The 15,368-nt window shown below is 41.2% G+C and overlaps 1 protein-coding gene across 5 annotated transcripts in view; it reads right to left on the bottom strand.

Moving 5' to 3' along the window:
* The window catches only part of CHD1 (chromodomain helicase DNA binding protein 1), a 57,343-nt gene extending 48,918 nt beyond the window's left edge, over positions 1-8,425 (bottom strand). For 2 of the 5 annotated variants that reach the window (XM_072860132.1, XM_072860137.1), the window contains exons 1-2: positions 8,048-8,424; positions 5,892-6,096 (exon numbers count right to left, since the gene is read on the bottom strand). In XM_072860132.1, the coding sequence (XP_072716233.1) occupies positions 5,892-5,944 (53 nt within the window). In that variant the 5' untranslated portion in view covers positions 5,945-6,096; positions 8,048-8,424. Of the gene's footprint in view, positions 1-5,891; positions 6,097-6,246; positions 6,280-6,421; positions 6,497-8,047 lie in introns of those variants that run through there. The other 3 variants (XM_072860135.1, XM_072860134.1, XM_072860136.1) reach the window with 3 other exon arrangements.
* Positions 8,426-15,368: the final 6,943 nt, after the last annotated feature.

The following is a 15,368-nucleotide window of genomic DNA, read 5'->3' on the forward strand; positions in this document are numbered from 1 at the left end:
TTCAACAGTCTTAAGTTTAGCTTCACCAGCTTACCCCTTAAAACAAGATGCCCCTGACAGGATCACACAATGAGGAACAAAGTCTGCTAACTTATACAAGGCACTAGGAAGAGAAATCCTAAGATGGAAAGCTACACAAGTCACATTGTAAAAGAACTGATTGAGCATTTAGACTCCTGGGTAAGGTCTAGGTCAATAATGGATTCAAGAGCGGATAATTTATCACCACTGATTCCAAGTGCATTCATTTGGTTAAGCTATCTTAAGAATCTTCTGTTTAAGAACAGCAGGAAAGAGCACCAATTTAAGCAAAATAAAGTTCAACACACTGGAAAAAAAAAAAAAAATATTTTCTGCAGGGTTTTTGAAAAGCATCTGAGATTACAGTGGACTGTTTGGTTTTTTGGTTCGGGGTTTTTTTTTTTGCTTTCAAAATAAACCAGAATTTGAAGGAAGGCAAGCATTTGAATATGAAGAGCCCACTCAAAATGTGCAGAAGTAACAGACACTAGATGCCAAACTCTTAAAATTGCAAGTTCACAAATTTCTGTAGGCAAATGCTACGTAAGTGGTTTTTAGTTTTATTTTTAAAGAAATCTTAACTATTTAATTTTATTTAGATGCATAAGGAAGATTTATCTTATTTATCACCGCCAGTAAAAAGCAGAAAGAACAAAGACTCTAAAGTTCAGGCTACCAAGTGTTATTTCCTGTCCTCTGCTATTACAAAGCAGGAACTCAATTGAATTTTCCTGATATGGGCTAACAAATCAGCGATGCATTGTATTTCCAGTCCTCAAAACTATTATCTGCTGCCACTACTATAAACTTTCCCCAAAGCAAAGGTATCAAAACTACACTGATCATCTTCCAACTTTCATGACCCTATGAACCACACTACAAATCTTTGAGAGCCACAAGTTGCACATCTTAAGAGCACAAAGTTGTTCCAGGAATCCTTCACGGGCAGGAGGTATCAGTGGTTCCTCAGGGGCCTACTACTCTGTTGTGCAATGTGACACATGCAATGTGCAATCCTTCAACATGCAGCTGGTTCCAGGGGCAACACAATGGTGTCTTTACCAGAAGCTCCTTGTAGATCACCAGCAAAAAAGTATTAAATGGAATTTAATCCAAAAAAACCCCCACCTGAAGGGCCACATCTGGATAAATCCAGTGTATACACTGCCTGTATCTCAAAACTTCACTCTGTCTTGAGGAATGTGAAAAGCTTGCATCAGCTAAAATTTTGAAACTCTTAGAATGGTGGAATTGAATCTAGAATATGTGGAACAAGTATTTGTCAGCCAGTTAGGTTAGACAAAGACTGAGACCTGGATAACTCAGCAGGAGTCCCAAAGCCAAACTAGGGACCTTATGCACAATTAAAGCTGTATCATGAATTTACAATTTCTTCTGTTAGTTGGAAAGGTTTCTAGACAAAAACCACTTGTGTTTTGATACATATTCTACCTGAACTCTTCCAAAAAGAAGTGAAAAGATGCTTTTAACTTGGATCAGGACACCTTATCATGCTTTAATATGCTTAATTCTGTAAGAGATCATTCCTGATAAAATAGCAACTTACTAACCAAAGAGAAGATTACTGCTAACAGAAGCAAAGAGCTTGCTTTATCCACTAGCCATCCACAGTAAGTTCTACTAACTGCTTCCTTTACCATTCAGGCCCTTTTGTTGATCTGAGAATTCCTGTGCACTAACGTGTAAGCATGTATGTACATATGTATAGTTTTATGTGTACATAGCTCTTGCTATGTAGACACATTATCTATTAAACTTCTGTGAAAAAGAAACCAGCGCATAGGACTAATTCTGCAAATATGCTTGGGGAATCTCTGTTTTAACTCCCACTTAGATTTCTTGAAAGCGAGAACCCAAAGACGTGGCTTTCAATTCATCTTTTTTACCTCCTACTGAAGGTATGAATTTATATAGTAAATTGAAGCTGCTGTCAAAGTCTTTAGTCTTTACTTAACTATCTTTTGTGGTCCACAGATTATTCAATCCACAAAGCAAATTAAACCCACTGAAATTACTATCTTCTATTAACATCAGCTTTCAAGTGTGTAAAGAATGGTAAAAGCCTTTGGTATAAGCAGTTGCTTTCTGCTTACTGCAAAAATGGGAATACAATACATTCCAGCCAGCTACTTTCCACTGAGCACATTCCTTTTTACCTAGAGAAGGAAGGTTTGCTCAAGTCTTTGTTCTGAAGGAAACATAGGAAGAGCAAAGAGATGGGAAACCAGATTGTTACTCAATTAGCACCAATGTTTCACTTCTGCAGTCCCTGGTCTATGTGGAGCTTCTCTTGCAGTTCAGGTACAACTGCCCTTCCTTGCTGATTAAGCTTTCTTATTACTATCTAACTAGACTGCATTTACTCATATTCAAGTTTGCAACAGAATGCTTTCAAGAACACTACACAAAGATGCTTTGCTGAAGAGTCGGTTTCTCAGGGTATTGCTATGAAGTTTTTGTGTCTCCAACTCACTTGCTGTCCAGATGAACATTATCTGTGATATTTTACCTTGAGCTACTTTAAAACATTCCAGAGTAGTGATTCAAGTAAACAAGAAGCTGGAGAGTAGACTCCACTGTAATTATTACACAGAAATCAGAACATCAAGCAACAAGATTAGGTAATAGTGTTTATGCTAGTCTACAATTTCCATCATGCTTGGTTCTAGTACTGATTTATAGCTTCAGAGGTTGCCGAAACATGCAAGGAAAGTCCAAACAGTGCAGCCAGTTATTCAACCATGAAAATACAAGAGATGCACTTTTCCACCTGTAGCAAAACAGAACTTCAGGCTCAACACCCGCAGCAAGGGCAAGTTTTCTGCTCATCTACCAGACAAATACATTTAATTGACGCAATGCTGGAAAGGAGTGCAGGAGCATGGCAAATTGGCCATTTCTTTCACACACTTCAGAAATAATTCACCTTCACAGCCAGTCACAGGGAGTAAAGGACAGCTACAACTCCTTATCATAATGCCGACCAGTGCATGAAATTGAAGGATTATGATCAGTCCCTTCTCCAACCCTCCCACTGCTGAGAATACTACAGGCTTTCCACAACTTTTGCAAGTCACAGTGTTTCTGTAAAACAATACAATGCAGTATCCATGAGCCCCGTGTATTTTTGTAAATCCAAACCTGATCCACTCCTTCTCAACTTTCTAAAGTAATGATGGCGGCTCCCCTACAGCAGACTATATTTAATTGTTATCAAGACTGTCACTCCAGAATGACTGCCATGTAAGTTTACACCAGACATCAAAGGGAAGTGAATGGCTCTATGGCATTTGTAAAGTGTTACATTTGTAAAGTGACATAAATTTTCAAAGATTTGTTGTAGTTATCACCAATGCCACTGCTTAGATTATCACTGTATTCACCTTTGTCTCTTCTTCTTTTCTACCAATTCTTGAGAGTTTGATCTTCTTTGCAATTTAATTCCAGCAGCAATTCTCAACTGCTTTCTTCACTTGTTCCACTTCCCTCCCTACCATTCTGAATGGAACGGAACCACTAGAAGCTTACTAAACATATTTTGTTACTTATATCTACCTCCATTCTGTAGAATTCACACTTCCAGATTTGAAGGCTAAATACAGCAACACTTCCCAAGTTACAGTTAGCTATCTGTCTGCAGTTGCAGCTTGCTAAGGCAACTCCCTCCCAAGTAAAAACCATCTAGAGTTCTGGAAACTTACAAAGAAGAAAAAAAAAGAAAACTAAATAACAGGGGCAAGTAATATAAATATATTCCCTAAGTGTCACACCCCTTTTGCAATAATTATTTTAATAATGGAACTAGGCTAGACAGAAAAGGGTTCCATCATTTAAAACAGAAAGCTTTCAGCTTTCATTTACAAAAACAGTTTCCTGATAATGCATGGCAAACATGAAAATAAGCTTTCCAAGACCTGCCTGTGAATTAGGCTATGAGATTAATGATTGACACAAGCCTACGAAAAAAGTTTTTAGCATTTTAGAACTTTTTAAAAGTTTAAGATGTGCTCAGTAGGACATTTAGGACGAAGAATAAAGTCTCGCTTCACAGGCAAGTATCAAGTTTGAGTACAATGCATTCTCCTGATACTTACTGTTAATGAAGTTGCTGGGAACTTTATGATGTTTAGCTGGTTTAGTCTTATAAATTCCTACAGCTTTTAAATAACTTTGATATGCTGGTATTTATGGGCAGCCACAGTTCGATACAAAGTAGCTTTCCCACATAATCTTTAGCAAGGTGGCTTGTTTCGAGTAGTGAGAAAATTCACACACAAAATCATCAGGCTTCTCCCTGGTAAATTCATGTTTGTTGGAAGTCTTGTAGTTCATAAGACTAGCCTTGCTCATGGCATTTTATTTGTTCAGGCTTTTATTTGTTCAGAAGATTTCTTCTCACCTGACAAGCCTTGTTTTGGTTTGGGTTTTTTTTTGTTGGGTTTGTTTGTTTTAAAGTAACCCGGAATATTTTGCCCCTCACTAGAAGAAACTCTGAATTTGTTTGCTAACTGGAACAGTATCAAGTTTATTGGAAGCAGTAATCTTCAAAAACAATTATGTATTAGAGCTTACAAATTTTGCACAAGATTGAAAGTTTACCGTCTTTCTAGAACATTCTTTTGTATAACAGGAAGCTTGACATAAAAATACACAAAAGTTATTAAAGTTTCTTTAGTTTTACTGTTCATAGATTTCCTTGTGATGTGCACCTAAAGTCACCTAAACACTTCTCTCTTCCCCTTCTTCCCACTCCCATCACACACTGCACTACGTGCAAGCTTTATGGCCAGCATGTGCTTACTGATCAGCCAGCAATTATTTTCTTCTTGCATTTCTTCACTTCAGGCAGTAACTTAGATCTCTCTCTACCCAACTGGAAGCTTCCATAAAGTCCACTGTGTGTATGACCCTCTGACTGACAGAATCAGCTAAATGGTTCAACAGGCTGTGATCAGAAAGGGGGGCTGGGAGACAGATGGGTAGACTTTACAGTACGATCACAACCACCTCTTAGAAGAGAAGAGAAGTCAAAAACCACTTTTTATTTGCAAGTTTACTTTGACTTCTTAAACCTTCACCATTCATTGTATTTCCAGTTTTAGAAATCTAAACTTTCTAGCACAGGAGGGACTTTTCGAACTTAGCATTGTTCTAGAAAGAGAACTTAATTCCACCCCTACGAATCTGCTGTCATCCTGCGTGGATGCAGGGAAGTTCTAATGAGGCTCTTCCAAACACATGAACACTCTGCACGTGCTAGAAGACATTAGTGGACTGATTTTGGTTTTTTAATTAAAAAAAAGCTGGAAAACTGTACTTTCACTTCAGAAAACAAATAGAAAGTTAACATTTTCAGTTATACTGCTCTGACAGCTCTAAAGAGGGAAGAATCACGAAGAGTACTCTGTATCAAAAACCAAAATGAACAGCTCACTGCTCCACCTTTACAGATAGTCTAGTTAGATGTTTATACAACACATATTATGCATGTGTGCCTTGCACTTTACAGACAGTAGCTTTGACATTCTGATCCAATGTTTCAGCTTTTGTCACTTCAGACATTTTTTTTCCCCTCAAAAGAGTGATACTACTCTGTTGGATGCTGACACAGTTTTAATAATATTTAAGTTTTATTATGTAAGGCATATCCAAGATCATTACAATTCTTAGCTGAAGCAATGTGAATGTAACAAGCAGATTAAGCACCTGTAAGAAAGCACGTCCAGTCCTCCTATGGTCTGCTTGCTAACCAGGAAGCTTTGGCACCAAGTTCAAATACAAACCAGTTTTAGTAAACAAGATATAGCAGAATACATAGCCAAGAATAACTAAAATGTGCAAGTGCTTACCTGGACTCTCCACTACTGTTTCTTATGCTTTCTTCATCACTGTGCCCATTCATTGTAAATATTAAGAAGTTTAAAAGATAAATAAAAGTCCAGTCAGGTTACAACGTGGATATCAAGAATCCACTTCTTGGTATTGTGTATGTTTTCCAGGTGATGTGTTTGCTCTAGTGTTCTCTGTGGTTATTCAAGATTTCTCCCAAAATACCTAAAATAGTAAAGGAAAATGTTGACACAATCTGAAAGCATGTTTGCAACTAAAAATATACAAAAAATAACTTGTTTTTTCCACTAACAGAGAGGTGGCATCTTGTTTGACGTCATGTTTTTAACTGAAAAATAGATTTTAGTGTGTTACCTGTTCATGGTTGATCATTTTATCACCATTTTCCTGTCAAAAAAAAAAATTAAAATCTTTCCTGATGTCTGTGAAAACCAGAAAAAATTCTTCAAGAGAAGAACAGGTCTTTTTATTAGTTATTAAAAAAATTGAAATAATTAAATGAAATATACAAACGCATGAAAGGAAAGACCTGTCTAGCTTTTTGCTCAACTGCAGTTGGGTCCCAACATACAGGCCGTTATGCTTCTTCATGCAACTTTTCATTGATGGTGCTCTAAAGATGGCAATTTCTGCTGAACCACTAGCTGCAGAATAGGAAATGTTATGGAAATTACATTATCTTTAGCACTGTAGGGTGAGAAGACAGCTTATTGCATGTCTGCACTATACCTCGTGGCTTAACTTTTGCCATAGTACTGACTTCACGATAAAGCAGATCTAAATTTTAAAGAAAGACTGCCTACCTGAACACATAGGTAAAAAACATAGATATTAATGTTCTGCTAAGATCTGCTTAGTTAAATGTATTTCATGCGCAAAACACAATGGAAGCATTTCCAGAGACACACATAATGCTTACATCCAGTTGTGGGTAGAGGCAGAAAGATAAAGATTGTCCCGTTTAAAACAACTGTTTCAACTAAATCAAACCAGCAAGATCCCCCAGATGGAATGATCATTATTTCACATACAAGAGCACCTTAAATCAGATCACTGCAGTGTTCGATGCAGCTAGAGAAAGTTTAGGCTCACGGTAAATGGACTGCAAGTATAAACTCACTGATAATAAGATAAAGAGCAGCTCCTCTCACAGATTTAGTGGTGTGAAAGCGATTAGGGGCTCGCCTGCTGGCTGTCTGCCCCGAGGTGCTCTCCTATAATATGGAACAGCCCAACCCAGTGAACATCGCGGGGGGGGGGGGGGGGGGCGGGAGCCTCCCTCCAGGGTGGGAAATGCCCTGCTCTCACGCACCATCTCAGACGCCCAGGCCACTCCGGCCAGCAAACAAAGGCGATGAGGGAGGGGAAAGTGACAGGAAGGAGTCCTGCAATCCCGGAGCGGCCGCGAAGCGAGGTCGGGATCCCCGCGAAGGCGAGCCAGGCGGCTCCCCATGGCCCGGCGCTCTGCGCCGCCCGGCAGCAAGCTCCCCGCCGCCTGCCCTCCCGCGCGGACAAACACTCCCTCGCCTCCGGGCCCGGCATCCTCTGGACCCCGGGAAACACCTTGAGCAGCAGCTAAACTTGCTCCCTGCTGCCCGCTTCCTGCTCTGCGGCGATCCTCCCCCAAGCCCCGACCGTCCGCACCGCGCTCCCGCGGCCTCCCACGGCCGCTCTCCCTCTGCCCGCCCCCAGGGCGCTCCCACGGGAGCCCAAGCCAGGGCTGCCTCCCACCCCCGAAGACGGCCCTCTGCTAGCGGCGCGGCCTGCACAGGCGCCGCTCCCAGCCAACGCTCCCTGGTAGCGTCTCCAAGACCGCCGCTGTCCTCCATGCTCGCTTCCCCCGGCGCCCCCCATGGCCAAAGGAGAGCCGCGGCCGCTCTCCTCCCGGGCAGCTCCACACTGGCTCCCCCCGCAGGAGCCAGCCAGAGCGGCTCAACCCCGCCGCCCGCCTCGGCCCTCGCAGCTCCCTCCCTCCGCAGAAAATAGTGAGAGGGCCCAAGAACCCAGCCCCGCACCGGACATCCAGGCCCCGCTGGCCGACAGCGGGCCCCGGTCCCCATCTCCTCACCACCGCCCGCTCCCCCCTTCCATCTTCGGAAGTCGCACAACTCCCAGACGGCGAAAGGGAGAGGAGTCATGGCGGGCCTCTGCCTACCTGCGTGCGCTCGGCCCGGCCTTCCCAGCGCCGCCCCGGACTGCGCTACGCCCCACGGGGAGGTTCGCACCGCAGCCCAGGGTCGGGGGCTGCTCCCGCGGCCGCGGCGGGGCCTGGGCCGCCGCTCTTCCCGCTGGCCGCTGGCTCCTCGCAGCCCCGCACGGTGGATTCGCCCGCCACCCTCGCCGGCTCGAACAATGGGGCCCCGAACCGGGCAGGGAGGGGCGCAAGGAGAACCAGGGTAGACGCTGCGCCGCTCTGCTCCGCCACCGCTTCTTAAGTCCTCCCGACCGCCGCCATCACGCTGCCGCTCCGCTCAGCCTCCCCCTCCCTCGGTCGGATGGAAACCCCGGGCGTGATGTCAGCCCTGCGCCCTGGGACCGAGCGGCAGGAGGAGGAGGAGCCACGGCCGGGGGCGTCGGGCAGCGCCGCCGGGCCGCTCAGAGGGGGGGGGCTGACGGAGGCAGGATGGGCCTCTAGCTGCGCCAGGAGCTGGCGGCAGCGCCCGCCTTCCCTACCCGTCGCACGGAAGGGCGCGGGGGCTAGCGGGGCTGCAGCTCCCATCCCCGCGTGAAGGCGCAGGGCGTGGCATGGTCCGGAGGGGCGCCATGACCCGAGCGGCGCGGCCGGAATGCCGGCGCGCGGCGCGCGTTACCGTTCTGCGCAGCATGCATTCTGTGTTTGCTCTGGGGTTTTCGGTGTAAAATCACAGCCCGGCGACAAACACGACCGCATTTCGTAGTCTAATTACGCAGTTGGAAGTGGTACCGGGGAGTATTTAGGAAAGCTTGACGTGCTGCTGCTGGGAGGACGCTTGTCTCCGTGCGGACTGTCCCCTGGCTGGGGGCTGGTTTTCCTCCTTCCATTCCAGAACCTAACGCCCGCTCTTTTCAGAGCGATTAACGTGAGCCCTTTGTTTAACATGTCTCACGGTCGTTATCGGGAGAAAAAAACCCAAAACGCAAGCAAAAAGTTATCTACGTTGTGTGTCCAAATGTTCCCAGAATGGCAAAAGAAAGTAGTGGCAACTGAGTGAGAGAGTGTGCTGTAAACAACGCAATGCCACAGCCAAACACTGTCAGAAAGAGGAAGCAACTTACCTGCCTTCTCCCCTTCGGAGGCACACATATGTGGTTACGCTCTGTCATTCTAAAGGAGGATTGTGGGGTCATTACTGACTTGACATCTGGCACCAGACCTTTGGATATGTATTTGTTTAGTACCTTCAAGAGTGAAAGAGGGCAAGACCAGCATGAAAACACAGTTTGCTCATCAGCAAAGGGAAGCTTGAAGGAAGCGAGTCACTGTGTGTGTATACTAGAGAAAGGTGGTTACAGTAGCTGTCAAATCAATTCAAGCTTGAAGAGCTGTGTTGGCCAGGTGCCAACATCTGAGCCACAGTCAGTCAGCTGGAGACCTCTTGGGCCTATAGCTTACCTCATGGTTGCTCTTCCAGGGTGAGCAAAGCTGGTTGCCTCAGTGCTCAGTGGAGGGTGGGCAGCCAATATACCCACCACGCTTCAGCTAGATTGCTGGGGTTTCCTGGAGCTGCGCCTTCAGGCCACCAAGTGGGTTGTGGGATTGGCTGCCACACAGCAACTTGCTGTCTGAGGAGCAGCAGAGGCTAGATGAGGCATATACACTAGCCCAGTTCTCAAGCACCATATAGGAAGCTACCCCAAAATCTCAGTGGTTGATGGCAGAGAATATTTTTTCCCCCTAGAGTTAAAAAAATGCACCAGGAATTGTTCAGACAACAAAAGAGCTTCAAAGTTTGCAAGAAGGCTATATTATACTATGTTCCTTACTGTAGCACTTAAGTTTGCCTAGGTCAGATTAAGGGAGAATATTTTATTGTGATAGGGAAGAATGCTGCAAGATCAATGGACTGAAGTTTAAATTCAAGAGTGTCAAAATAAAAGTAACTGTTTTATATTAAGGTAATTAATACCAAAACTCTTTACCAAGGACAGTTCAGACCCTAACAGAAAGATTTGTATTACTGTTAGGGATTTGTTAGTTTTAGGGAAAGAATCAGTAGGAAGCTACTGCCTTGTTCAATTAGAAGAGATAGGCCTTATGCAGAAATTGTGGACTAAAGCAGTTACCTGCAGCAAGCAGGAGATAAGACCAGGTTGGTAAGAATTTGCATACATGCTAGGTGTTAGGTGTACAAATGATGTGACTTACGTAGATGAATAATTTTAGTTACATAGTTAAATAACAAAACAGTTTTCAGTGGGTTTTAGGGTCAATATAGATATGTAAATACATAATTTACACTAATATCTATGTGATCCACAGAATCAGTAAAACCTTTAATAATCCAACCACACCTAAATACAAATAAAAGGAAATACGTGAATTTAGCATTCATTTCAGTTTACAGAATCTCTCTTACAAACTGCTACACTTTGTCTAGTTGGAGATACATAAAAATGCTCAGGTAAGAAAGGAGATAAGTGAACCAAAAAAAAAAGAGAAAACTAAATAAATTCCAGCAATTCTGGTTGCTTAGCTACTGAATACACTAAATTCTTACTAACCATCCAGAAAGCTAAACATCAATAAAGAGAGCAGATGTTAGTGAAATTCCTCTATTTTTGCTGTTCAACTTCCTCTCGTCAAGTTCCTAATTATTCACAGAGGTACAGTGACTTTCATCCTTCTCTTTTCTTTGTTTCTCCCCCTTCCTACTCCTCTGTAAGAAATCATGAAAATAGTTTTATTCTGCTAGAAATAACTTTCCAGGCTGCTGCTTCGAGTCATGTGCATAATTTCATTTTGATACATGTTAATTTTTAATCAACAATAGTAATCAACTTCTGTTAACAAATGCAAGTATTACTCCCACAAGTCCAATACGTTGGCTTAGCCATTAGTACAGGAATTAACTACCTATTCTTTCAGGAAAAGAATTGAGGGAGAAAGTCCAGGTTTTCCATTTCATGTGGCAACTAGTACTTTGTATTTTGCATGGTTAGAGTTACTGTTGTGACGATTTCTGCATTTAAATATTGATCACACTGCACACACACAGTTTCCTTTGCAGGTTAAGGCCCCAATTACTTTATATTTTACTTAATAGCTTTCTTAGCTCCTTCAGTTTCCTTCACCTAGATTCTTTTGGTAGAGTTTCTCGGCTGCCTTGGAAATCCCCTTTGAAGGTATGGTTTCACAATGGTTAAATTAACTGGAGTTAGAGCTGCTGTGATCCCATCCTCTTGTCTGCCATAGCAGGCAAAAACTAGCTGCACTCAAAAATGATTGCTTTCTGGCCACCTCGGCTTTCTGAACTAGGTCACCATACAGCTGCACATGCAGTGATCCTTGTGCAGTAAGATGGTAGCAGCAATTGTTACTTAGAGTGGTTAGAAATTGCCATAACAGCATCTGGAGATCTTTCTCCAGATCCCTGTGAGAGATGGATTTTTCTTTCACAGCAGAACTTGTTTGTATTGCATCCTTAACCAATTCCTTCTTTCCCAGATGGCATAGTAAAGTATGGATGACATTCCTATCTTAGCAGCATTTCACACCATGAGTAATACTGACTTCTGATACACATAGCTTTTAGGCTGTATCAAGAGACAAACGCATGTCACACACAGCATTTTAAGGACAACTGGACAAAGCTTTTTGTTATTACAGAAAAGCTATCACCCTTGGGAATAAGCTGTCTTTTTCTGAAACTGTATTACAGGTTTCTGGCATCTCAGCATGCTTCCTGGATGTGGGTGAGAATATTTATTGTGCCTAAGGTGTCACTGATTTACCCCACCCGTATCCATCCCAGCTGTTCTTGAGTTGGATTTGTGCTTGTAGACAAAACAATCAATACATGATCCAGGTTAGGTGCACTGTTACACAATTAGCACAATCAATTTAAATGTCTATGTTTTTAGGTTATTTATTTACCTTAACATACCTTTTTAATTGTGGTAGTGGTTCATGTTTATCACAGTATCTTATGTTAAAGAAAAAATTTATCACTGTTCTATTCTTAACATTTAGAAGCTCTTCTGGGGAAAGAAGCTTTTTCATTTTTAAAGCAGTGAAGCCTTAAATACTGGATCTAGCAGTCTTTAGTGAGTCAAGATAGATATAAGAAATATCCTTAACATTTAACTGCGCACTAAATTATGTACTGGTTTCATCCCTTTTTCTTATCTTCTTTCTAAACAACTCACCCACCACACTTAGTACTTTGATTTTTCTCGTTCTACTCTTCAATTCTAAAACATGTCCTGAAGAGCTCAAAGACCACAATACTAGATATAATACAACACCAAAGATTTTCTTTCTCCTCAATAGATGTTACATGCAGCAGGCATAGCCTAGTTTGCCTGCTTTTCATTAATTTCGTACCCCTACTGTTCATTTCATTTTGCATTCTCCCTTCTACTAAGAAACTATAAACAACAATTTATGTAGGTAAACCAACCATCATCCTGTCACTTAAATACTACATCTTTCTTGCCTTCTCCTTCACTCCTTCTACCTCTTTTATTTAGCTCACCCGAAAAACCCTTCTCATTTACCTCCCCTCCTCACTTGGGCCCCATCAACCAGCCAGCAGCACAATGCGTAGGGAGATTAAGACTCAGAAGAAGACAAAGGTGACAAAAAATCAGTTCTTTTACAGAAACTGCTAAAAGAAAAATAAAAGAAAAAAATTCAGTTCTAGGAGGAAAAAGGTAGTCTAAATTTTTTATCTGTTTAGCCTGTGGGCCACTTTCAGAGTACTGTTGTTAGAAATCAGTTTTGTTCAAATCCACTGCTTGTTTAGGTCTTGTCTTCACATACAGCTTATCAGAAGTAGTTATTTCAAAACAGTTGTGTGTATAGATACTTACATCATAGTAAGATACAAATTTTTGTTAGCTTTAAATGTCATTAATCTGTAGATACTTAAAATGCAGGCAGATTTGTTAACTGCAGAGCATGGAAACTGGAAATATAGAAGAAAAAATAAAAAATCCTAGTGGCTAGTTAAATAAATTGGCTACATTTGACCAACCATAACTTTTTAAATTATTTATTTACAAATTTCTTAAACTGTTTATGCAATCCCTCAAAAATATGTACGTACATCATCTTCAAGTAAATTATTTTCAGGTTAAAATATAACAGCTTCAACTGGTACAAGTGTATACATAAATTTTCTTAGCTATATGAGTTTAATTAAATTGAACACCAAACTGATAATTGGGCAAGTATGATTCAAAGCTTTACTTACACTTCATATATAGTACAATTAAATAAACTTTTTTACAAATTTCTGCCTTGTCTGGACAGAGTATCTGTACGTGATTGGAACATCTGAACAGAAACATTGGATCAGTGCATTTGCTGAATGTTTTGTTGAAAAGATCAAAGAGGTAATTAAAACAGTGGCATTTAAATGGTTATAATGAGGCTTTAAAGTTAACATCCATCAGGACAGCAGACAAAAGTTCACGCTTTTCTTTAGACTACTGTTTTGTTTGGTCTGTCTAAATTACCATTTATTTGTTGGACACATTAATTCTCTCCAAAAGCAGCTGCAAGGTGTAGACCTTGTCTGCCTTATAAGCATGGTGTGCGTTAGTGTAATCTTCTCAATGTTTAGCTAGAGCAAGTGTAAACTGAGATTGAAGTAAACTTTTTCTTTCTTCTCTGTCTCAGGCAATAACCCTTGGTATTTTCAAGATAAAGACAAACCTGTGACTATTTCTTGCAGAGACTTTCTTGTAGACTGCTTTAGACTGTGTTCTGAAGTAGGAGAAAGAAATTAATTCCTGGAGACTTACTTAATCACAGTAAGCACTTATGTGTTTGTGGATAAAAATAATAAATCTAGCATCCAGAGTTAAAGAGGAAACTTACAGTAATGATCCTTAAAGCCACAAGTAGTCTTTGTATAAAGAAATGTCAGATGGTAGTTTTATACGTGGCCATTTTCTTGTTATCATACCATTTCTATAGCCTTTTTTCTTTCAAGTCAGACTGATCATATGCATACTAATTCTTTCACAGGATTTTTGAAATAAATAAGGAACTTTTCTATTGCGAAGAAGAGGAGCTTGTCATGCAGTCAATTCTAGATTTTTCCTTCATTCAGTTGTGCTTTGGAATTCTATAATGAAAGAAGTAGACTGTTTTCTCTTAATTGCCTTTCATACCTTCATTCTGTGATGATATTGCCAGTCTTTAGTTTCCTGTAGTTTTGGTGTGTCTGGAAAGGGAAAGACATTTTCTGATATGAATGGAATGTGGATGGCCTTGCTTTGTTATGAATTTACTTATCTTTGGCCTATGTTTTCAGTTCTTCCCACTCTGTTTTCAACAGTCTCAGATTGTTCTGTTCATGAAGGCGCAATTACAGCTGTTACTGTAATTATTAAATGTTGTAGCCTTAGCCCATGTCCATATTAGGAACCTGATAGTTTTAGGTCTGTGGGTTGTTGGTGTTTTTTGTTTGTTTTTTCTGTTTTGTTTTTTTTGGGGGAAAGGGGGGGATGGCACGCTTAGTAGGTATAGAAGCCAAGAGGCTAGACATATCAAAGACAGAGTTCTTGCTATTTTAATTTGGGAATCTAGTAAAGCCTTCTTTGTTGCTGATGGTAGGAAGTGGTAACTGTTCTAACAGTGACGTCTACTAAGTTCTGGCTTATAGCTGTCTATCATACGTGTGTATTGAATTAGTCTACAAGGTAACTTAAAGAAAACTTTTAAAAGCCAAAATAAATATTGTAAATGCCCAGGTGAAATGAACAAGTCCCTATAAAGATGTTTGAAGTAGCCTATACTTCAACTAGCAGGCTTTTTGGTGCACTACTTGAGGCTGTAGCTAAATACAATAAAGCCTAATTTTAGATGGGTAGGTAACATTAGTGAAGCTTTTATAAATGGCCCAATATCTTTCTAGTATATTAACTCTCACTTTGAGGCTGTGATATTATTTGTTTTCAAATAGTCTCACTTTTTGAAGTGATTATATTAATAATTAACTGATTTTGTTAAGTGTTCTAGATTTGCTTTCTATTTCTAATTTTAGTTGAAAATTAGCTCATAAATTAAAAATTAACAAATAAGTAATTGGCATATCTAAGTTTTGTCTAAGATCAAAGGAATCAGGAGAAACTGAAGAAGGGTGGAGACTAACAGTCAGCTAAATAAAACTCATTTCAGAATATTGTAATCTCCAAGCCTTACTGAGGCTACTCGGCTTGCATGTGATAATCATCACTGTAAGCAGCCTAGTAATACTTAATCTGTAGCTGTACAAATGGTTAATGCTGCGATTGTGTTTCCTGGTCCTGTACACCAGGGCAGTTTC

The sequence above is a fragment of the Ciconia boyciana genome, chromosome 4, assembly GCF_034638445.1.
Source record: "Ciconia boyciana chromosome 4, ASM3463844v1, whole genome shotgun sequence".
Classification (NCBI taxonomy): Eukaryota; Metazoa; Chordata; class Aves; order Ciconiiformes; family Ciconiidae; genus Ciconia; species Ciconia boyciana.